Below are 22,882 nucleotides of genomic sequence, written 5' to 3'. Positions count from 1 at the left end.
TTTGTCGCTCCGCTGGGGGGTGGGCGCCTGAGCGCAGAGGCAGCCCAGACTTCCCTGCCCCCATCGCCATCCAAAACTTTGCGCGCCGGGAGCCCGCGGGGGCTGCCCGCCGCTCCGGCACCGGCACCGGCATCGCCAGCACCGCCGCCCAGCCCGCACCGGCCCGCTCCTCCTCCTCCTCGCCGGGGCAGCGCTGGGCTTCGCTCCTTTGTGCTTCGCCGCCCTCCCCGATTTCTTTAATTGCTCTCACTGGCGCGCCGCTGCCGCCTTCTTCCCGGAGGCGGTGGGGGTCTGCGATTTGGCCGGTGCCCTCCGCAAAGCTGCAGCCACCGCTAAAGCATTGGATCCCTCAACGTACTGCGAGAGCCCGGTGTACAGCCCGGACCTGTGCCCCAACATGATCGCCGCGCAGGCCAAGCTGGTCTACCAGCTCAACAAATACTACACGGAGCGCTGCCAGGCGCGCAAGGCGGCCATCGCCAAGACCATCCGGGAGGTGTGCAAGGTCGTGTCGGACGTGCTGAAGGAGGTGGAGGTGCAGGAGCCGCGCTTCATCAGCTCCCTAAGCGAGATCGACGCCCGCTACGAGGGGCTGGAGGTGATCTCGCCCACCGAGTTCGAAGTGGTGCTCTACCTCAACCAGATGGGCGTCTTCAACTTCGTGGACGACGGCTCCCTGCCGGGCTGCGCCGTGCTCAAGCTGAGCGACGGCCGCAAGCGCAGCATGTCCCTCTGGGTGGAGTTCATCACCGCCTCGGGCTACCTGTCCGCCCGCAAGATCCGCTCCCGCTTCCAGACGCTGGTGGCCCAGGCCGTGGACAAGTGCAGCTACCGGGACGTGGTGAAGATGATCGCGGACACGAGCGAGGTGAAGCTGCGCATCCGGGAGCGCTACGTGGTGCAGATCACGCCCGCCTTCAAGTGCACCGGGATCTGGCCGCGCAGCGCGGCGCAGTGGCCCATGCCCCACATCCCCTGGCCCGGCCCCAACCGGGTGGCGGAGGTGAAGGCGGAGGGCTTCAACCTGCTCTCCAAGGAGTGCTACTCGCTGACGGGCAAGCAGAGCTCGGCCGAGAGCGACGCGTGGGTGCTGCAGTTCGGCGAGGCCGAGAACCGGCTGCTGATGGGCGGCTGCCGGAACAAGTGCCTGTCGGTGCTGAAGACGCTGCGCGACCGGCACCTGGAGCTGCCCGGGCAGCCGCTCAACAACTACCACATGAAGACGCTGCTGCTGTACGAGTGCGAGAAGCACCCGCGGGAGACCGACTGGGACGAGGCGTGCCTGGGCGACCGGCTGAACGGCATCCTCCTGCAGCTCATCTCCTGCCTGCAGTGCCGGCGCTGCCCCCACTACTTCCTGCCCAACCTAGACCTCTTTCAGGGCAAACCCCACTCGGCCCTGGAAAGCGCTGCCAAACAGACCTGGAGGCTAGCCAGAGAAATCCTCACCAATCCCAAAAGCCTCGACAAGCTATAGGGTTAACACCCCCGCGCACAAAAACTCGCCCTCCGTAAACAACAACAGCGCCTAAAAAACTTTTTATTTAACGAGAACGACGACGGAAAGAGGCGGCGAAAGACACGCGCCCCCGCCACCCCCCCACCCACCTGCAGTTCGGCCTTTAAAAACTTGCCGACGGTTTTCCCGGCATAAACTCTCACCGCCTTGCACGGAAGAAGGGAAGAGCCTCTCTCCTCCTGTCCCCCAATGTGAATTTTTAAAAGGTCACAAAAAAGAAGCGATCGGACTTTTGCAACTTCAAAACGAAACCCGAAAGGTACATTTTCCAATCCATGTATAGTCCTTTTCTTATGCTCTCTTGTTTGCCTGAATGTTGTCACCAAGTGAAAAAAATTATTTAACTATATGTACAAATCTCCCTTTAAAAAAGTTTTACTGATGTTAAATGTATTTCGGTGCCAAGGTCAGATTATGTGCCCCACAACTGACTTGTTGCAAATAGTAATAAAAATATTACTTTAACTTTACGCTTTTTGTGAATGGTTCTTAAATTCAGGCAAGTAGATTCTTTCTGAACTTCAGAAGGAATTTTTTTTAAAAGAAACATAACCACGAGAAGTAAAGACAGGCTAAACGCAGCACCCAGCCCAAGCTTTAGTTCAGCATATTGAATGATGTTTTCTAAACCTCCTTCTAGTTTCCATTTTAAAAGAAAAGGAAGTGCATCTAAGAAAAAAAATCTTATATATTCTGTAGTTCAGCATGTGACAACATCTGCTGTATTTCTATTACTCTAAGGTTCTGTTCTAAATCTTGGAATATATGGAGCATTGCACAGCAGCTCGCCGCAGTTTAGTCAGAATTACAGCATGCCTATTCCTACCCTACAGTCGGCTTTTTTTCCCCTTTAATTTATTTTTTCCTTATGCTATTCTTTGCTTTTATTTTCCCCCGGTAAATCTCTAGCGCTGCATTTTGTTTTAAAAACCCATCGCTGTTTGCTTTCGCTTCCCAGAGCAAACGCGCTTATCCATTTGACTTTGACACGAAGGAAGTATAGATCTACCCTGAATAATTAATGCCATTTAGAGTAACCGGTCGATATTTTTTTTAAACAAACATTTGTTTTTGCCCCGATTTTTAAGTACAGCATAAAATCGCACCGCAGCATAGTCAGCCGGGGAGATAAGCGGGAACCCGTCAGGAAACCACCCGATCCTACACCGGCACCCGGGCGCTCTCTGCCGATCTCCTTCTCTGTCCGAGCCCCCTCTCCCAAAGCGAAGCTCTGCCTGATTCCCCATTTCGCTTTAAGCTTGCTCGGGACGGCTGAGAAATACTGGCAGGATTTTTATCGGGAACGCACTTCTAAGATTTAAAAACCTCAGCAGCGTTCCCCGCTCGAGCTGCCCGAAAGATTGCAACGCCGGCTCGGAGCAATTCGAGCAAGTTTTCATATCCTTTCGTGGGCGGTGGGGAGGTTAGGAAAAGAAAAAAAAAAAAAAAGTCAAGCTCTTGCCCCAAAGGACTATTTTCGTTTCTTTGTGGACGGAGGCGGAAAGAAATAACCATTTGAATTTACGCAGCTTTTGCCTTTAAGTTTACAAACGAAATCCTGGTTGGCGGCAGCGGAGGAGCGGGGTGCGGGATGCCCTGCCCGGCGGAGCGGGCACATCCCGGCTCCGCAGCCCCTCCAGAGCTCCACAAGTCTTTCGTGGAGCCATCCGAGCGCTTTCCACAGCGCTGGTCCCGCATCACCTGGCAGAACGGGCTTTCCTTCCCAAAACTTCCCGGAGCCCCCGGATAAACTCTGATCGTATCGCTGCCGATGCTATCGCTACCTAAGGCAGGTTTTCCTTCAGGAACTTGTCACAATGTTTTCCTTTCAGTAGTTTAGACAAATATACAGGGAACTTAAATTTATCAAACAGATGAAGCCTCATTAATTAAGAAGGCCTGCTGAGCTTACAGCGGATTACTTGTTGGGGCTTTTTGCTTTTTTTTTTTTTTTTTTTTTTTTCCAAGGGGCATTTTCTACAGCAGCTCATCATTGCTATCAAAACACATTGACTTCAGCACAGGGTGGGGCAGGGAGGCGTTAATGCTTGAAAAGATGCTGTTTGTAAGATTATTTAGTTTATTTAATTATTCAGATCTGATTTTTAGCAAACCCCCCCCCCACCCCCGAGACATTATAAAAGGGGTTTTTTTCTTAATTTTAAGACCTCAGCTAAAGTAACACCGCAAGCAGAATGTAAGAGGTGTAGCCAGTATTCCATGTAACCAACCACTCCTGGTTACAAGAACTCTAAGAAAATTGCTCAGATACAGAGTAAAAAATAGAATCAAACCAAACCAGAACTCCTGCTCACAGTTAAGAAAACAACTCTACCAAACACTGGGAAGCAGGAGAAAAGGAGGCTAACTGCATGTTATATGTCAGTTTTCCCACAAAACACTTAACAGGAATGGTAAGAATTAGTAACTGTACTCAGAGATCCCATGTGCTGAACATGAAAACCAAAAATGCAGAATAATGCAGGTCTGTAAGACTTTTCTCATGCTAGTACAACACAAAGCAGAACATTTTAGATGGAAAATGCAATACGGTAACACATCAAACTTTAATTTCACATTTATATTCTTTTCATCATTAAATGGGGTTTTTTAGTTAAATGGGGGGGCAGATTAGTGAAACATAATAGAAGGAGTAAGCATATAAAATTTTTAAGCACTATCTCATACTTAAAATAATTTCCAATATATTTCAAAAATTCTTCAGGACCAAAAGAAAAGTTAAATCTCATTTATGATATCACATAAAATCACAATTCTAGTTAATCACTTATATTAAAATCTGGCTCTAACAATCTGAGAGTGCTGCTTTTCAAAATAAATTTTTTCCCTGATAGGATTTGATAATCCCAGCTTTCAGATTCAGCGATTCCATTTTTTAATACAGACAAGAGCAATTTACTCAATAGGAACAAAGAACTGAAGCAGTGCTTAACACACAAGGTATTCTCTCTACAGACAAGCAAAAAAACACTACTGCTTATAGCAGTACCCTTAAGAAATTATTACCCAGTTTAACATTAGGCAGGTATTTAAGAAACCAAGAGCTGTGACTATGCTTAAGTTGTGAGAATATTTATCAGTTGTGTCCTACTTTCGAAATGTTGTTGCAACACTGTAGGAAACATTCAAGTGCAATGTTATTAAGCTAATTGCACGACATGCTCCCTTCAAAATTGGAATTTTACCAAAGGTTACTAATTTTAACCAAAAGACGAGTAATCAAGCAACTCAGAGCAAATAAAGTTTGTGGAAGTTAGCAAGTCAGCTCAGAAACATCTTTTAGAAGGGCAATTATGTTTTATGCTTAGGCACAATAAATAATAATGGGCCCTGTAAAATGTGTTATAGAGTAATATGACAGGAGCACCACAAACTTAGGAGTGTGGGAAGTTCAGTGCTGTTTTACACTGACCTTTGCTAAAATCAGGGAAGTAAAACAAAGTATTCAGGCTAAAAGCCTCGCTGAACTTCCCCATATTCACACAGGCCTGTGATTCAAGATGTCTTTATTTCAGACATGTCTCCCTGGAGCTTTATTCTCAGCAAGCTAATTAACATTCAAGTAAGGTCGAATTGTGGGAGGGGGAGAAAAAGGAGCAGGAAGGGAGGTGTCACCTATGTGAAGTTCAGCCACATATATGGTCAGTGGCAAAGTTATTAAAGCAGCAACACTGCAGCCCAATAGAGGTAAAGGAAGTCAAGTGAAGAATTAAAGGTCTTGGGTAATTTGTCATCATCTCTCAGAGCTCAGGGTCAATGATCTCTTACCTTTGGGTCGATTTTCTTAAAACTAGGATCTTCTTCATCCACCTCAAAGTAGAGCTCAGAAAGAGTGATGGAAAGGGTGCCTTTCACCACTACGGAGGGTGCCACGAGCTGGGCTGGTGTGCTGAGGGACACTGGACCTGCCAAAGCGGGAAAACACCAACAGTGCTCAAACTGAAAAGAATGCAACTACAAATTATTCGTTTTTCAGGCCAAGTACATGAAAATAAAGCAGAGAGCACAGCTCTTCCTTAAAGAGCAAACCCCTTTTTGTCCCGGAAAAGAACATATGTAACAGATTTGCAGTGTCTCTGTGCTGCCAAACACTGAAGCAGCTGCAACTGCAAACTGCTGCATACATTACACAGACCATGGCAGTCTTCAGCTTTTACTCAGACACATTTTCTGTCAAGAAGCTCCAAGAGTTGCACTCCTCTGTTACATGAAACACAGGAGAGCACACATGAACACTTGAAATCTTACTGTCTGATGTGCTCTTTAGCTGCTGGGAAGTTCTGATAGCATTTCACAAAGATGAACACAGTAGCCAAGGCTCAAAGTTGTCTAACTGCAAAGTGTTCCCTCATGGACGCTGGAAATCTATTGTTAAGGTTATACAATGTTATAGAACCTAAAGTAAAATATTTTAAAGAAGCTTCTGATTCCATGTTAAATATTGTTCAAGGATTCCATACAGTGTCAGTGTTGCTTGGGGACCGTGGGAGTAAACAGCTGGAGGGTTGGTTTCCAACTGAATGAATTTTTATTGGAATAATCACATCTCCACAGGGCTTATCACAGGGGCAAATCAGACTACTACTGAAAACAATAGGTTCAGCATTATATAAACTAACACATACAGAAAGAAAGCAGGTTAGGTTTGTCATCTAGCTGATTAAGAGGCAAGGAAATGGAGTTACGTGGCTGCAGTATTATCTGACTTTTGTAAAACAGTGGAAGATATTAAAGTGACATAGACAATTTTGTTTTAATAAAGCATCTATAAATGAGGTACACACGTTCAGGTAATCAACGTGAGAATAACTGACAAAAAATTCAGATGAATTGTCATTTCCATCGATTGTTAGGAGGGTGATGGTCCTTAATCTCACATCAATCTCAATGTGTGCCACTAGGACAAAAGAAGAGATGCTCTGCTGAGATCAGAGCAGCTTTGCCCTCTATTCCCAACGTACAAATACATTGTGTCTGCAGATGGGCATGAGATAGCTGTGGAACTGCCATGATTTCCCAAAGCTCACCCCCACAAATGGATGAAATAAGCAGCTATGTGTTCTTTTGCTGTCTCCCTTTGCCCCCTGTACATTAGCATGTAATCCAGAGGAGAAATAACATTTTTTCAATCACTCGCAGACATTCAATTACAGGGCAAGCAGACAGATGCAGAAGCTGGGGCAGTCCAGGTCCTGCAGAAGACCCCTGACAATTTCCACTTCATTTCTAACCCACACCACTTTATTAGTGAGGATTACTTCTTAATCCTATTGCCATTGTCAAGATTATATAATTAAACTCCCCTTTCACCTCTATTACAGTATGAATGTATTACTCAAACCAATGAATGAATAATAGAAGGAAACATGGAGAAGGCTGTTGAGAAGGAAGCTCATGTTAGAAAGGGAAAAAAAAAAAAAGATTCATATAGAGAAATGCCTTTGCATCATTCTCCTATTACTTTATTGTATTTTACTCTTCCTATGCAGGTTTTCTTTTTCCTTACGCCGCATTTTTACCTTTGCTTAAAAAATATATTAAAAAAAAAAAAAAAAAGAAAAAGTAGAATGCAGTTCAGGGATAAGCAAAATGCCAATAAATAATTACTTTCAGCATTTTCAGTGAATTATCATATGCATGATCCATATCAATGTAGGAGTATACTACCAGCTTCTCAGGGAAACAGAATTATCCAATAAATTATATTTTTCTCTAAATTAAGTATACATGGAATACCAGATGAGAAGCAAAGGAACACAGAGAAGTTTGCATTTTCCCTGTAAAACCTCAAATAGCAATTGAGACACTTAATAACTCCCAGTCTCTGAACCACTGGTTACTCTGGTTTTACATTTTGAACTGTACAGAAATGGACCCACTCCACTGAGATTGCAACAGCAGCAAAGTTGCATGTAATTATGTAAAATTAATTAAGTTGAATGATTTGAAGTATTAAAAAAAAAAAAATAGTCTAATGAGCCCATGGTCTGTGGAGAAAGAACTTCAGTGGGGGAATGTCAAGGAGTCTAAAGGAGTTAAATCCAGCGAGTAAAATCCTTTACATGCAAGTAAATAACTAGTATGTACAATTTTATAGACTTAGGAAAAAAGTTAAAGGTCTCCAAAGCCTTAAATTACAGACAGCTTGCCTAATTGTCCACTAGGTCTGATGATTTGAGTGGAATGAGGTCAAGAAAACAAAAGAAGCCCTTTTCAAGGTAGAGCTATTTTTTCTATAAGGAAGGCTTTCTAGAATAGGTATCTACTGCAGAAGCAAAAAGACAGAGAAAGAAAATGCACAACTCTCTCCAAATAAACCTTCAGTATATGAGGTGAACAGAAAATTATCTTAATGACCCAGTTATGGGAAGTGTGTTAATTATCAGTGTGTATCCCAGACCATGATTCACTGCAGAGATGGGGAGATCAGAACTCCAACAGTAAAGAAGCTGAGGAGAAAATTAGATAGGTGACATTACCTGTCAAGTTCTCCACTTCTCTTTCCTCCATGAAGGACATGATATCATCATCACCTTCCAAGAGAATCTCGCTTTCTGAGTTCTGGTTTCCTAAAACTTGACTCTTGATGGACTGCTTTCCTTTGACAAGTATATCCTCATCGGGAGCTGAAAAGAGACACGGTGCTGTCTGTCAGGTCTCAGTGACAAAGGAGTGCAATTTTATTTATTTTTTTTTTTAATGTAAGTTCAGGAAGAAAACTGCTTAGGACTAGCTGTGGGAAGTACCTGTCTTAATCCTCTAATGTTAGGACACATCTAGTTTTAATCCTATTAAGCCTGCTCAAAATTATCCAGTGCTCTCCGCAGCGTTCAACACCATTTCAAGTGTTTATGACAGAGGGGAAAAGGATACAGCAGACTCCCTTCCCTGCAGCCTTCCTTGGGAAGTGGAGCTGGAGGAGGCTGCTGGTGTACCAGTCACCGTGACCCCCAAAGCACGCTCCGAACAAGGACCGCGACAACAGCGGGAGCAGGAGCGGCAGCACCGGCACCGGCACCGGGGCTGCTCCCGCCGGGAAAACCCCGGGAGCGGGCGAGGCGGAGCGGCGCTGCAGCTGCCCCGCATCCCTCCCGTCCCGCTGCGGAGGCAGAAAATCCCCACGCATCCCTCCATGCCGGGGGCAGCGGGCGGATCCGCCCCGGGATGGCAGAGCCCCGGAGCCGGAGAACAGCCTGCACCTGCTTCCAAGGGGCACCTGGTAGCCCCGGCCTCCCGCGGGGCATCACGCCGGGATTCTCGGCATGGAGGGAAGTGGCAGGGCACGCCTGGAGCCACGTTCCGCCCCGCACACGGTCACCGGGCCGGCCAATGTGTCCATCCCCGCATCCCCGCGTCCCCGCCCCGCACGAATCCCGCGGAACCCGGGAGCGCTCCATCGCCTCCCGGCACCGCCGCCCCGAAACCTGCTTTATTGAAATCACCGCCTCGAAGCAGAAACGGAGAAAGGAAAAAAAAATTAAAGGGGAATAAATAAAAATAAATTAAAAACTAGAAAAAAAAGGGGAAAGAAAGAAGTAATTACTCCCTCTACACCTAAGTACGGCTGTGTTAATGCCAAAACGCAGCAGTGTATGTGTCCGGTTTTATTCTTTTTTTTTTTTTTTTTTTTTTTTAAGTTGAAAATGAAAATATTGTTTCTTAAAAGATACATTGAGAATACCCATGGCACAGCCGTGTTTGAAAAACATTGACCAAACACATCAGGACCAACTAACTTCAACACACTGGTGGCTGCTCACTCTGATTTGAAGTTCCACGGGCTCCCTCTAAAAATATGCTAATCTGCAAACATTTACAGAAGGCAGCGACTCCCTGGTGGCAATACATAAAGTTTAAATTGTTTAAGTAAATATATGCACCCAAATTGCAAATAATAAAACCTTTCAGTTCAGTGAAAAAGTAAAAAAAAAAAAAAAAAAAAAAAAAAAAAAACCCACCAAAAAAAAAAAACCCACTCACCAGAAATGAAAAAAAAAAAGAAAAAAAGAAAAGAAAACAAAGAAAACAAGAAAAAAAAAACCCAACCAAAACCCAAACTATAAAAACCCCATCACAAGAACAACAACAAACCCCAAATGACCAAATACTGGTTTTGGTTTAGGCCTTGACCTTACAAAAAAACCCAAACAATAACAACAATAACAAAAAGCAAACACAAACCTCCACCTCAAACCAACCAACCAGAAAGAGAAATAAAAGGAAATGTAACTTGCCATACAAAATAAAATGCAATTTATACATGATCCTTTTGCCCTAGAAATAGCTGTCATTTGTAAGAGAGCCTTAAAAAAATTACTGCAAAACTTTAACTGCATTGTACAAATACAAATTTTACTTTCTTGCAAAATATGCTCATGTAAATAATGATAACTCAGATTCTGGAGTTGTTCAACGTGAGTTGAAAAACCTTCTTGTCATGGAAAATATGCGGCTGATATTTAGGAAGGTTTTCCTGTAATTAACTCCCCCTTGAGGATTTGCAGTTAGCAGCAGTAAAATTACCATCAGTGTACTAACACACACCACATGCACTCTTAGTCACTGCCCTACCAGCACTCTCTTCAAGATCAAAAAAAAGTAAAATAGAACAAAACCACCTCAAGATGAAGTCCAAGATAATAAATTATTTTCTTTTTTTTTTTTTCTTTCTGGTCTTTTCTTTTTTCTTTTAATGCAGGCAAACTATATTTGTTATTTCAAAAAGCTCATCTGCACTGTACATACACTGTACATGTCTATTTTTGCTTCCTCTGCTAGAATCTGTGCTATACTGAAGATGCTGATTTCAAACTAACTCTCTGCCTATTTTACTTTAACATTAAATTCAGAGCCAAGATCAAAGGTTAATAATTTTATACTTAGTACAACTTGTCTAAAATGTTAGTATGTCCTTCAGTCTTTAACGAAAAATAAAATCAGTACAGCAGCTTCCAAACCAAACATGACTGAATAACAGAAATATTGCCCTATCTTTTTCACTTACTAAGATTTTAATTCTTTCCCCAACTACTGATATTACTGTGGTTTCAAAACCACACACCTTATGTATGTGCCTTTTTCTATAGGAGACTTTATACCCTGTATTATTTTAGTCCATTTTTGTAAACTTTTGTCATCTCTTTGTATATGATATTAGCTACCAGTATTTCCTGACATGCATGAAACGTGTGTTAAAGATAAATACAACTTAAATACAGGCACAGGAAGATGCCTGTCTACACACCTGCAGATACCAGCTGGTGAAAGGTAATGAGACATCATACTCTGAACTAGAATCTGCTTTTTCTGTACTGATGTAAATAAAGCAAATCTGCCTTTTGTATACTGATGTGCACAAAGCACTACATCTGCAACCAACACTCTCATGCTTACATGTGTATCTGCACAGAACAGGATATATTCCACGTGGATTCACCCATTTTTCTGTAGATAAATGCACTGGTGCAGCTAGGCCATGGTCTAGTTCTCTTTATATATTTACTGGTTAGAGAGATGTATGACAGAGCATGACATCACGTGACAAACCCCAGTCCCACATAAGCACAGAGTTATATTACACTGGATTTCATATTTCAGATCACAAACCCTGCTCTGCCTTCTCTAGCCACCCTGCCAGGCCTGCCTGTGTTGGTGTGACCAAACCCTCTGGTTCCAGCCCTGGTGCATTAAAAAAAATCTCTACTATGTTTTTTTTTACAAAGGGCTCCCAGAAGCTTCCCTCTACTCTCCCCATTTCTTTAAAAACAGATCAATGAAAAACCCAACAACTTTCAAACCAAGTTTTTAAAATATTATCCTTAAGACTTCTTTTTCACCCCTCTAGCTGAGGCAAAGCAAACTAACCAGTCGACTGCAACACTGGAGATGATCACCTGCTGGTCCCTTGCAGCCACAAAGCCCTGAATTCCACCTACTGCCTTGATAGAAATGCTACAGACTGTTATAATCCCCCTCTCCCCAAATTTTTAACAAACATCAATTAAAAACCCCAGTAAATCCCTTGTTAAAAAGCTTGATAAAGTATTTTCTAGCAGCTAAAGATTCTCTCACAAATATAGCATTTTGGGGTCTATTTCAAAATACCAACAGGTTTACTCTTTTTTTTTTTTTTCTCCACATTTATACAAGAAATTTTTGTTCCATTTCTATACAGTAGGTTACAGGAAGAATAGAAAAGAGTTAACTCCTTCCCAAACTTCCTACCACAGCACCTTCACCTCTCTTCCCTTTCCCCACAATACACCATTAGACTGACTTTTATAAATAGCCAGTTTGGAGGGATCCTTTTTTTTTTTTTTCCCTTTTTCCTTTGAAAAATTACCTAAAGCCTTTTTTTCCCAAGCAAGCTAATGTGGGCTTGGGAATGGCAATTAAATTGTCAGAATTAAAAAATTTGTTTTTAACTAGAAGGTAGCCAGAAGTATAGTCATGGGGCTGGTATTGATTGTCTGAACAGAGAACATTAGTCTTCAGGTATTTATTCTGCCACCTCTGCACCAGAGGTTCTCCTTCAAATCAAATCAATCCTTGGAAAAGATTGGTTCTTGCTCCTAAGACACATAACTAGGCTGCAACAAAGCTGATTGTTGTTGCTCTCTCTAGGTTTTACTGAACAATATCTAGGCTTCCAATTGTTTCTGAATCATTTTCACAGTTGCAAATTGGGATGACTCCTACACTGTGAGTTCTCTGGGGTGGAGAATACATCTGGTTGTATTTGAAAGACACCAAGCAGTTGATAATGTGTATGCTCTAATGAAAGTAAGCTAAAATCCATGGTATCAAGCATGGTTACTGCTTGTACTGTTCCATTATTTATGCATTATTTTCCCCTGCCTCCCTTTTGGCAAAATCCCTTATGTCCAATTTCAGGTTTTGGTCTGTGATGTTTTGAAAAAAACTTAAATAGGCAGTAGGGAACCTTTTATACATTATCTAAAAATGCTGTTGCTTCGGAGGCATGCAAAATTAATTAAAATGGAATAATTAATGGTAAATTATTGATATGAAATCATAACATACCGGGGCAAATACTCTGCAAATCCTAAGGATATATAGATCACAACTGGAATTTCTGAGAGGAAACTGGTTAATAGCAGAAGTTTAGAAAATCAATTCAGAAAGAAATTAAAGTAGCCACTCCAGTTGATTTTTTTGACAACAGTGCCTTCTAAAACTCAAGGAAAAAAAAATACCCAAACCAAACTAAAACCAACACACCAAGAAAGCCAAATTCAAAATGAAAGAATAAAAATCACAACTATCTTTGCACTCCTATACACTGTATATAGTTTCCACTTGAACTTGAATTTATACTTTGGTCATCTATTTTATACCTTGCCAGTGGAAGTTCTTGGAAAAAGACAGTTGCACGTGTATACACACTCAGGCAGATAACAACTATCTATAATTTCAGAAATCACATTAAATAATGACTAAGGGTAAACTAAAATATTCACTGGATAGATAAAGTTACAGAACAGATAACAAAAGCAGTAAGAAAATTGAGAATAAAACAGTATCAGGAAATTAAACACAATAGAAGACTGTTAAGGATGTCAGAATCTGAATAGAAAGGCAGACAGAAAACAATTAGGCCTATTTAAATTACCAGAGTTAGTTACCAGCTATGCTTATTAGCTACTTCTGAAATAGGGCTACTTTTATTCATTCTTCTTTTGTATTGACAAAAATTATTGTCCTGTCAATTACAAACTGATAATAAGCCACAGCTCTTGAAATACAGTATGGACCAGTGAAAATAACACATTAGTATGAAATATGAATAATTGCATTACTGTGTCTTTACTTGTGGAAGAATTAGTTATGCAAATTTAAATGGCTGCTCTAAATATTTTTCAGTAAAAATAAAGATATTTTTTAAATTTTGATAAACAACATGAAGATTAAATATAAAAACACAACTAGAATACATCAAACTGTGACAAGATCTATTTAACTTAAAGTACATATGACATTAAAAGGGGGGAAAGTTGCTGTTCATCCATGGAGTATTAAACAGAAAAGAACTCTAGTGCCCTGAAGTCCATGGTATAGGACATAAAGAACAACAGCCCCCAAAGCAAAAAGTGGGTTAATTAATTCTACATCTTGTTTTTCTTTCTATAGTCAAAGATGTAGGGCTCTACAAACATTGCTTTCAGATCACTTTATTGACTATTCTCTGTATAGTCATTTATTTCAGAGGACTGATGTCACATTTGGCATTATATCAGCTGACATATTGTAGACATTTTCTCCCAGAAATGGCTCTTTAAGGCTGAGTGCAAGAGGTTAAGATGCCTGACAGAAACCAACTTTACAACAGTGATGTTCTTCTACATTCACACAATACACTTAACAATCTAAAATTAGCATAAAATGTATCCCCCACACACAATTTGTGTGGGCATAGGTATGCATGTATATATGAGTAATTTACAAACTAAAAAAGAAAAAAAAAACAAACTAAATTTAAATTATTTGCTTCATGACTTGTACCTTCAAGGTGAAGGGCACTCAGCTTTAATTATAAGCAAATTATTTTTAAGTAGAAGACTTTTCTACCTTACCAGTGTACCCTCATTAGATAGCAAAGACATAAATTTTGTACTAAACCCCAAAGTTCACTGGCTTTGGGTGTGGTTTTGTTTGCCTGTTTATATTTTGATTTACTACAGAATTCTCAAACTGACTATTATTTTAGTTTGGTAAATACATTCCTCTCTAGAATGGACGTAGCATCCTATATCTGACTGATCCCAGGTTATGAAATGAGGAGTAATAATTGCAAAAAAAGCAATCTCCTTTTTTTAAAATCACGAGGTAGAAACTATCATTATCATTTTGCTGCCTGAGCAATATTTTGCATGTCAACATTTGCTACTCTATTCTACACCAAATTCTTGCAGAAAAACTTGAGGACTTCAGCAAAGGTACAGTTTACCTTGTGGAAATGTTTTAATACATCTGTAACAATAGGCAGATATATGCTAACTGAAATAACTGGTGTGAATTTTGAACAGGAAAAATTCTTCTTCTGAAGTTACTAAAGTATAAACAGGTAATTTACACAAAAGTCTGTCCAGGGATTAATAGCAAAATTGCATCCACTTTTCTCCTGCCTAGTGAGGGCTGAAATTACTGTATGCAAGGTATGCACAATGTGCCAGCCCAGCTGGGATGGAAAGAAGGAGCTGAGCAAACAGCAGCGCTGCTGCCGAGAAGGAACGTCCAGGTTATCTCCGTACGGCAAACGCGCCTGAAACGCAACGCCAAGAGCCTTGGCTTCCTTTGGGACCATCTGCTAGCATCCTACAAGGACCAAGCTCCAGCCTCTCCTTCCCACCACATCCTGGAACCTGCTGCTGGTGGCAGCAGGCAGATTTTACACTGACCATGCTCTCCGGCTGCCCTGAGCGTCGCTTCGGGATGTGTCGATCCGAGGGGGTTGCGCACAAATCGTCGCCGGCGCCGCAAGTCATCTTCCCAGTAGTCGAGGCGCCAGAACTCACGAGGACGACTACAATGAAACAGAGGAGCCACATGTGTTAGCAATTATCAACCAGCATGGTAGCGCTGAATTTCTGCATAAAGCTCTCCTTGTTTGCGCTGCTTTCGCCTTTTTTTTCCCTAACCTCCCCCCCCTTCTGCAATCTTTTACTTAGGTATGTCCTTGAAAATAACAATATCACCTTCCAGTCTAAGGAACTCCTTTCCCTTTTTTCTTGGAAGGTGAAATGAGCACTAAATACATCATTTTGAAATGAATTGCTGACAGTGTGATCAGTTTCCCCACACTCTAGTGGCATGTGCTCCGATTTCAGCCTCATTTCAGCCTCAGCAGGGCACCTTTCTCAGTGACTGCATTTATAAACCAGAATAGGGAAAAGGCTATTATAAATATGGTATAGCATTACCTATATTAATCAAAGTCTGTCCCCCTTCATTTTTCTTCCTAATTTGTGCCTTTTTGCACAAGGTCAGTAAATCATGCCATGAATTCTTGGTCCAGAAAGTGTTAACTTTAATGAATACCTCAGTTACATGGTTATGTATGTGATAATAAAATATTACTCTGTTTAGATGTGCAGGAATTTAATTAAAATAATCTCTTAAAATATTCATTACATTTAGCCCCTGAGGCTTAGAACAACACGAGAAAATGCATTTCTTTTCCATTTACTGTTTTTAAATAAACCATTCCAGGAGAGTGAAACAGCAATCTATTTTCAACCAAATCAGATTGCATTTCTGGTTTATGTAGTTGTGTTTTTACATTTAATTAAAAACTACATGTTATGATGTGTAATAATTGCTACATAGAAAGCATGCTTTTTAAAAATTACACCTAGAAAAGGTTATATCAAATTCATTATTTCCCATTTTACACTCCAAATATACATAGATCTTTTTAATATGGCCATATATAAGTGCCAGCTACTATCTGTTTAGATGATCATGGATGAATGTCACTGTAAAACAGAGTTTTAGCCCACAGAATGTACAGAAAATGCCAATTTCAGGTATGGCAAATAAACAGAAAATACCTGAGGCATAGAATAGCCATGACACCCTGACAATGTGTACATTCAGATTAAAAAGCACAGACTTTGTTTACATATCCAATATTAAAACAATAGATGAAATGTAGATATATATATTCCATTTCTGATCCAGGAGCTAATCGAAAGTATACCTGCCAACACTGACAAATGAATAGGCACAACTAATTTACAGATAACAATGCTAAAAACACTTGGTATCTACATTCACAGTTCTGAGTTTTAAAGGCAGAAATTAGTTTTACTTATGACAAATCAAGGTTCCAAAAAGAGTAGTAACAAAAGCCAGAATGAATTGCATAACATTACTATCAAACATGATCTGTGGATATTAAAAATTCCGACTGAAAATAATTTTATCAAAATGGAAGCTCTCTGCATTCTTCATTAAAATTATATACCTATTTCTAACACCAAAGAAATGCATTGCTACCATTCATCTTCCTAATGGCTTAATTTCAGAAAAATACAGAAGTATTGGAATAAAATTCCCCAGTATCTAATTTTCACACTTGTCTGTATTACAGTTGTGCTAAAATTAGGCTGTTCTGATTATAAGATCCAATGATTTTGGAAAAATTAACCAAAGAAAAACTACAAAATACAGCAAGATATGGGTTTATTCAAAGGTCGATTAATAACTTAAAATTCTCCATTAGTGATTATAGGAAAAAAAAAAAAAGGCAGAACACAGCTGGCTATGTGCATGCCTTTGATAGTCGTAGAGCATGGATAGGCACTTCATCATTCTGCCTTCCTACATTTATCTGTTAAAATTATTATCAAATATCAGGCAGGATGCAGTCGTGAATCACAGCCTGCTCCTCGTCTTCAGGGGAATGATCCAATGAGGGTCTATTCATCAGGGTGGCAATGGGCACGAGTAATTAGTTCCCTGCACTGGGATCTCCTACAAAGCTGATTTCAGTCGGCACCACAAACATATGACAATGAAAAGCTAATGGAAGCTGCTAAAATTTGTTAACCTCTTCTGCCATCAATCCTTCTGCTGTTCTGGGCTACAGTATTATGCAAAGATGGTAAATTATTAATTTGTCATTCATCTGCCTGGCCGCAGTTTTGATAGAATTAAGTGATGCCATTCTTCTGGGTAACAATTACAATTATAGCACATTATGAAACTATGCTAAAATTACTAGGAAAATAGGTAACAATGATCAGGCATGAAATATTATCCTGAAACATAATATATCTTTAGCCCCTTGCTTTTATTTTCAGTTCTGCATATGAAATTTGCATAGGATTCTATCTCCTTCAATGGTGCACTGATTATTCACACACAACTACATAACCACTATTAGACTGCTTCTTTTAGTATTTGTAAGTACTGGTAACCACTGCATTATGAGGAGAAAAAAAATATAATTATCACATAGAAAAACACCCAACAAAACCCTGCAAAGCCAAAAATAAACACCTGTGTTGACTAACTGTTACAAGTGAGCCATTTTTGAGGGCAGCTACTGGGAAAAATGCATTTTTGAACCAATATAAACCAGTTTATATTAGAACCAGTATAAACCAGTACACCACACAGCTAATCCAGCACACTGCCTTACTGGTAAGAGCAATTAACCACAGCAGTCCCATCCCCAAAGGCAATGCTGTACCATACCTTGTACCTCTGCAACCAGGGGGAGACAGAGAGAAATATTGCTCTGATTTGGGCAGAATTGACTGCTGGCAGACTGAAGGATTGCGAAGCAAAGGGCCAAGGAGGCAGATTTTGGGGACACTACAGCATCTACAGGGGAATTTGGCAACAGGAGCTCCTGGCCCTGCAGTAAAGGCTGCCATATGGACTAAAGGTGCTATATGGACTGGATCGATGAACCTAAGTACTTAATTAGTCTAAATGCAAGAGCAACATCGCTCAGGGGATCAGGGATTTATAAATTATAAATCATACAATTTGCATGGATTTGTCAGGGCCTCCTCCAACATGATACACAGTAATTAGTGGCTCCTTAGTAACAATATTGACTGAATGGAAACAAAGCTTTTATATTAAGTGTTTTATTCAAATAGCATAACCATTATATTGCTTTATTTTTCCAACAGTTTCCCAAATTACCAAGCTATCTACTCAGAGTGGAGAGAAAACCCCCCTCTCATTCCCATGCACCCAACTTCATGGATGAAATTGTACAGAGATGAGATCAAATTTTAAATGACCAATATAATCTGCTTCCTCACGATTTTGTGTCATGAAAAAAATAAGTCACTTCACTGTGGGCAGTGAGGAAAAATCTAAATACTCATTTATCTCCACTCTCAGAACAAGAAACTTGTATTTCCTACCAGTTTCAAAGATTAGGACAATTGGAGACAAAACATACCAACTGCTGTACTAGTTTTATTATGGTGTCATAGCAAAGGTATTTTAGGCATGGAAACCACCTATTAGTCCTCATACCCTTATAGATTTAAACTGAATCTAAGCCATACCAGAGAACAATGAGAGGATCATGCAATTGCTGAAGAATTAATTCTTGTAACATCTTACCCACTGTGTATTTTGAGATTTTCTGTCATCCCAGAAAAGAAACAGTCAGCACACCAGTTGTAAAGGGGCTGTGTGAGGGAGGGATGAGGAAAGAAAATGCAAACCTACAAAAGCAACATTTTGAGAGGTCTTAGGGCTGTACTCAAGCTACCACTTAACTGAGGATGGTTTTAGCACACCACAGAAGACCCCACTCAGATCCTTAAATGACTGAAGCAGGAAATAAATAAATACACAACAGAAAAGAAAAAGAAATTGAAAGAACGGCAAAAGAACACAATGTTATAGAAACCTTCAGAGACTGAGGATGGCTAGAGCTCCAAAAGACCTCTTCTATCTAGAAGGCTTTTTAACCTTAAAGGCAAGAAAATCCACTTCCACAAAAGGCAGTCACAACAAACTTAAAAAGAAGAGAAGCCTTCTTGAAGATACCAAGATAAATTTTGAGATTACACACTCCTTGTCAGAACTCTCATGGTAGAGTTAAGCAGGTGAGTCAATCTCCAAACCTAATCAATCCTTGGTCTCTTCACTAAGACCATCAGCAAGGCAATCAATCAGTGATGACAATTCCTAAGGTGTAGATGCTCAAACACAGAGACTTAGGCTAAATTAGTTTCATAGACAGCCAAAAACAGAGTGGCAACACCACTGATGCATCAGGAACAACAGTACAGATCTGAAAGGAAATCTAAAAGAAGGCAGCTCATGATATCTCCATCACCAACTGCATGTCTACTCCAACTTCTGGTTATAATTTATCACACACTTTGGTTGCAATAGCTCATCAAATGCAGAATATCAGGCGCTCTTTCTAAACAACAAAAAAACAATCAAAGAATGCAAATAGTGGTGCCTAACTTTAAAGGAAAGATAAACCAGATTATTTTAGCACTGTTCAGGAACGCTTCTTGGGCTGTATCTAGGTAACTTTTGCTTCTAGGTAACATTTTCATCTGAAATGTTTCAAGAACTCCAACTAGATATCTTCTGCAATAGACACAAACATTTTCCTCAAATAAAGAAACCAAATAACAAAAACAAACCTACAAAAACCCCAACAATAAGCATTTGCATTTGAATCACAGAACTGTTTGGGTTGGAAGGGACCATAATGATCATCCAGTTCCAAACCCCTGCCCTGAGCAGGGACACCTCCCACTAGACCAGGTTGCTCAAGGCCCCATCCAGCCTGGCTTTGACCACTTCCTGGGATGGGGCATCCAAAGTTCTCTGGGCAACCTTACCAGTGCCTCACCATCCCCACAGTGAAGAATTTCCTCTCATTATCTAACCTATACCTGTCTCTAAGTGTGAAGCCATCTACCCTCGTCCTGTCACTACACGTTCTTGTAGAAAGTCCCCCTTCACCTTTCTTGTAGCCCCATTAGGTACTGGAATGTGCTGGAAGGTCTCCCTGGAGCCTTCTCCACGCTGAACAGCCCCAACTCTCTCAGCCTCTCCTCACAGGAGAGGTGCTCCAGCCTCTGATGGTCTTCATGGCACTCTGGACTCACTCCAAGAGGTTCACCTTGAGGACCCCAGAGCTGATGCAGCCCTGCAGGGGGGCTATGAACAGAGCAGAGCAGAGGGGCACAATCCCCTCCCTCCCCTGCTGCCCATGGTGCTTTGGATGCAGCCCAGGACACATTTGGCTCTCTGGGCTGTGAGTGCTCATTGCTGGGTCATGTCCAGCTTCTCCTCCACCAGCATCTCCAAGCCCCTCTAGGCAGGGCTGCCCTCAATCTGTTTATCTCTCAGCATTGATTTGATTGTCAATCCAAAGATAAAAGTGCTGAAGGTCTGGAAAATACTGCAAAACCTGTGGTGCAGTACCTCCAGCAGACTGCAGGGCATCTTGTAATGCAAGAGGCTGCCTGATCTTGCAAATTGAAATCCATTGCAGTTCCATTGCATCCAGCTGGATGTCCAGCATATTAACGAGAATCTCATATTTTGGATGTAATAGTAAAATGCAAAATATTCCACTCACTGACTCAATAAAATGCAATTTCAGAAAGCAAGTGAAACATTTTCTAATGCAATTACACATGTAATGAGCTTTCCCAAATTGTGATCTAAAAAAAAACAAGTTACACCAGACCACACATTGAGCATACTACTAGCCACATGTTAATAAACGTTTATCTAAAAAATATTTTGTACATATCTAGTTATATTACTGACCTGTTACATAATAAAAAAAATATATAACACACTTTGGAAAATAAAACATTGACCTTGATGATGGCAAAGCAAACACTGATGACATTAACAGGCAAGTTCTCAGCAGCACTACCAGTTCTACATTTCATGCAGAGATCCCATGCACAAGTGTTTGCCACATGGCAAATTAGAGTACTGATGCAGTAGGGAAAATGACTTTTTCTGTGATCAGGTTCCCGACCTGATTCCCACTTTGCCTGTACTACCAAAGCATACAGGAAAAGATTTGATTAATATTAAGCCAAAGATGCAGCTAAAATATAACTCAGTCATCTATACTTTGTGTGTATTTCACAGCACTTCCCTGATAATGTACCTACTTCAGGACATTAAAGATTAATTAAATCCTGATAAGTGCATTGAGGTCTTTGGAAATGCTGTCTACATTACCTATGTCTATATGTTCTTCAATGGCCCAACCTGTTACTGTTCAACTCCCTCTGCCTCTCTCAGCTGAATTCACATAAGCATTTGTGTGGCCACTCTAAACCAAATCACAGTAACCAGCTAAGATTATTAGAATTCATTGTTTTTATTCTGTTTCATATCAGTGACCTATTCACCCTGCAGCCTCACCAGCAATACTATATGAATAAAAGTAAGGGAAAGAGATGTGCAGGTGAGAGGAAGAAAGGAAAGGACGAGGAAGAATATCAAAAAGACATATCCTGAATTATACTCTAATATTAAACAGAATCTCAGCCTTTTCATGTTATCTTCATTTTCTCCTCATATAGTTTCAGGATAAAGACTTCCACAAATAGAAAAACCTGGGAATCTTTAAGAAAAAAAGCTTGTGCAGGCAGGCTCTTAATCTCTGCCACAGTTACTGCTGCAGTAACAGGAACTGGTCATTACAAAGGCCCAAGGCCACTGAGTACAACTTCTTTGGCATAATATCAATTATGCAGAACACTAATGTAATCCATTACAACAGCATAGTCTGTTTACTACTTCTAACCCTTCTCCAAGAAAACATTTCGCTTTGTCTGTAAAGGAATTTATTTTTTTTCCTAAAAGGACCTTTGCCTTTATCTGTGTTTCAGTTTTATCAAAAGGTGAGTGTGGAGGGGGGATTCCTGGGTTTGCTGAAGAGAGAGCAGCGTTCTTCTTTGAGTCTTTCAGAAGAAAGAGATGTGAAAAGCAGGCCATGAACCTCAGGCACAACATGTGCAAGGACTCAGCACAGTTGTAGGGGACTTTTGTACAGTTTAAACCTCAGGTGCTCCCACTGTAGAGGAGAAGGGAACATCGGCAAGGGAAGTCTTAACAGATGTTTCATGCTATTTCCCCATATAAACACAACAGTACAAACAGCACAGATATGCAATTCCTAGATTTTGCATTTTAAAATTTCTAGTAGAAATGCTGTTAGTATGCTTTGATACAGTAAATAGGAGATTATCTCTTTGCCTACTCATTAGGCAGCTCAGCTATGACTCCTTGCCCAGGACTCCTGATTTCTGTGTTCTCATGCAATCGTACTGAAAATCAACTCCCACCTAACTAGCATGCAAACAAAACCAGAAGAACAATGCCAATTTCAGATATCACAGACACTCTTTTCTGCACTGACAAGCTTTGAATTCCTCATTTAAAAAGCAATGCAGAAAAAATGTTGACTATAAATGTTTCAGTCTCCCTTTACGCACTATAAAGCACCATGTCAGGGAAGACAAGCCCACCTTTAAGGTGCTGCTGTCCTAGATAATGGTGTTATTAACCTCCAGTTTAAAAACAGTTTCTGTTTATGTATGAGTTTATGTAGGCTCTTCTTTGATCTTTATTAACCCCTTGGTAGCTAGCCACAGTCCCAGCTTTTTGGAGCATTCTTTGAAGTGCTGGCATTCCAGGGCACACTGATACTTCAAAGAGGGCTCACTTAAGTACATGGTACAGTTCTAATCATGTATTTCTGCAATCACTATCTTATCTTAGGCTGATCTTATTATGATCAGTCTAACATAAAGCTGCACTTCCAAAGACGTCACCACGAGGCACAGT

The 22,882-nt window shown here is 40.8% G+C and overlaps 2 protein-coding genes across 2 annotated transcripts in view; one reads left to right on the top strand and one right to left on the bottom strand.

Annotated features, from left to right (window-relative positions):
* The window catches only part of LRBA (LPS responsive beige-like anchor protein), a 357,700-nt gene that overhangs the window by 159,271 nt on the left and 175,547 nt on the right, over nt 1-22,882 (bottom strand). Inside the window, 3 exon segments of the mRNA XM_056489737.1 lie at nt 5,309-5,445; nt 8,020-8,166; nt 14,959-15,083. Coding sequence (XP_056345712.1) covers nt 5,309-5,445; nt 8,020-8,166; nt 14,959-15,083 — 409 coding nt within the window.
* On the top strand, nt 398-1,989 carry MAB21L2 (mab-21 like 2). The gene has a single exon (XM_056489740.1). The coding sequence runs from the start codon at nt 398-400 to the stop codon at nt 1,475-1,477; it is 1,080 nt and encodes a 359-aa protein (XP_056345715.1). The 3' UTR covers nt 1,478-1,989.

The sequence above is a fragment of the Oenanthe melanoleuca genome, chromosome 4, assembly GCF_029582105.1.
Source record: "Oenanthe melanoleuca isolate GR-GAL-2019-014 chromosome 4, OMel1.0, whole genome shotgun sequence".
NCBI classification, from domain to species: Eukaryota; Metazoa; Chordata; class Aves; order Passeriformes; family Muscicapidae; genus Oenanthe; species Oenanthe melanoleuca.
The sequence above is the reverse complement of the archived record's forward strand: the minus strand, read 5'-3'. Positions and strand labels throughout refer to the sequence as shown.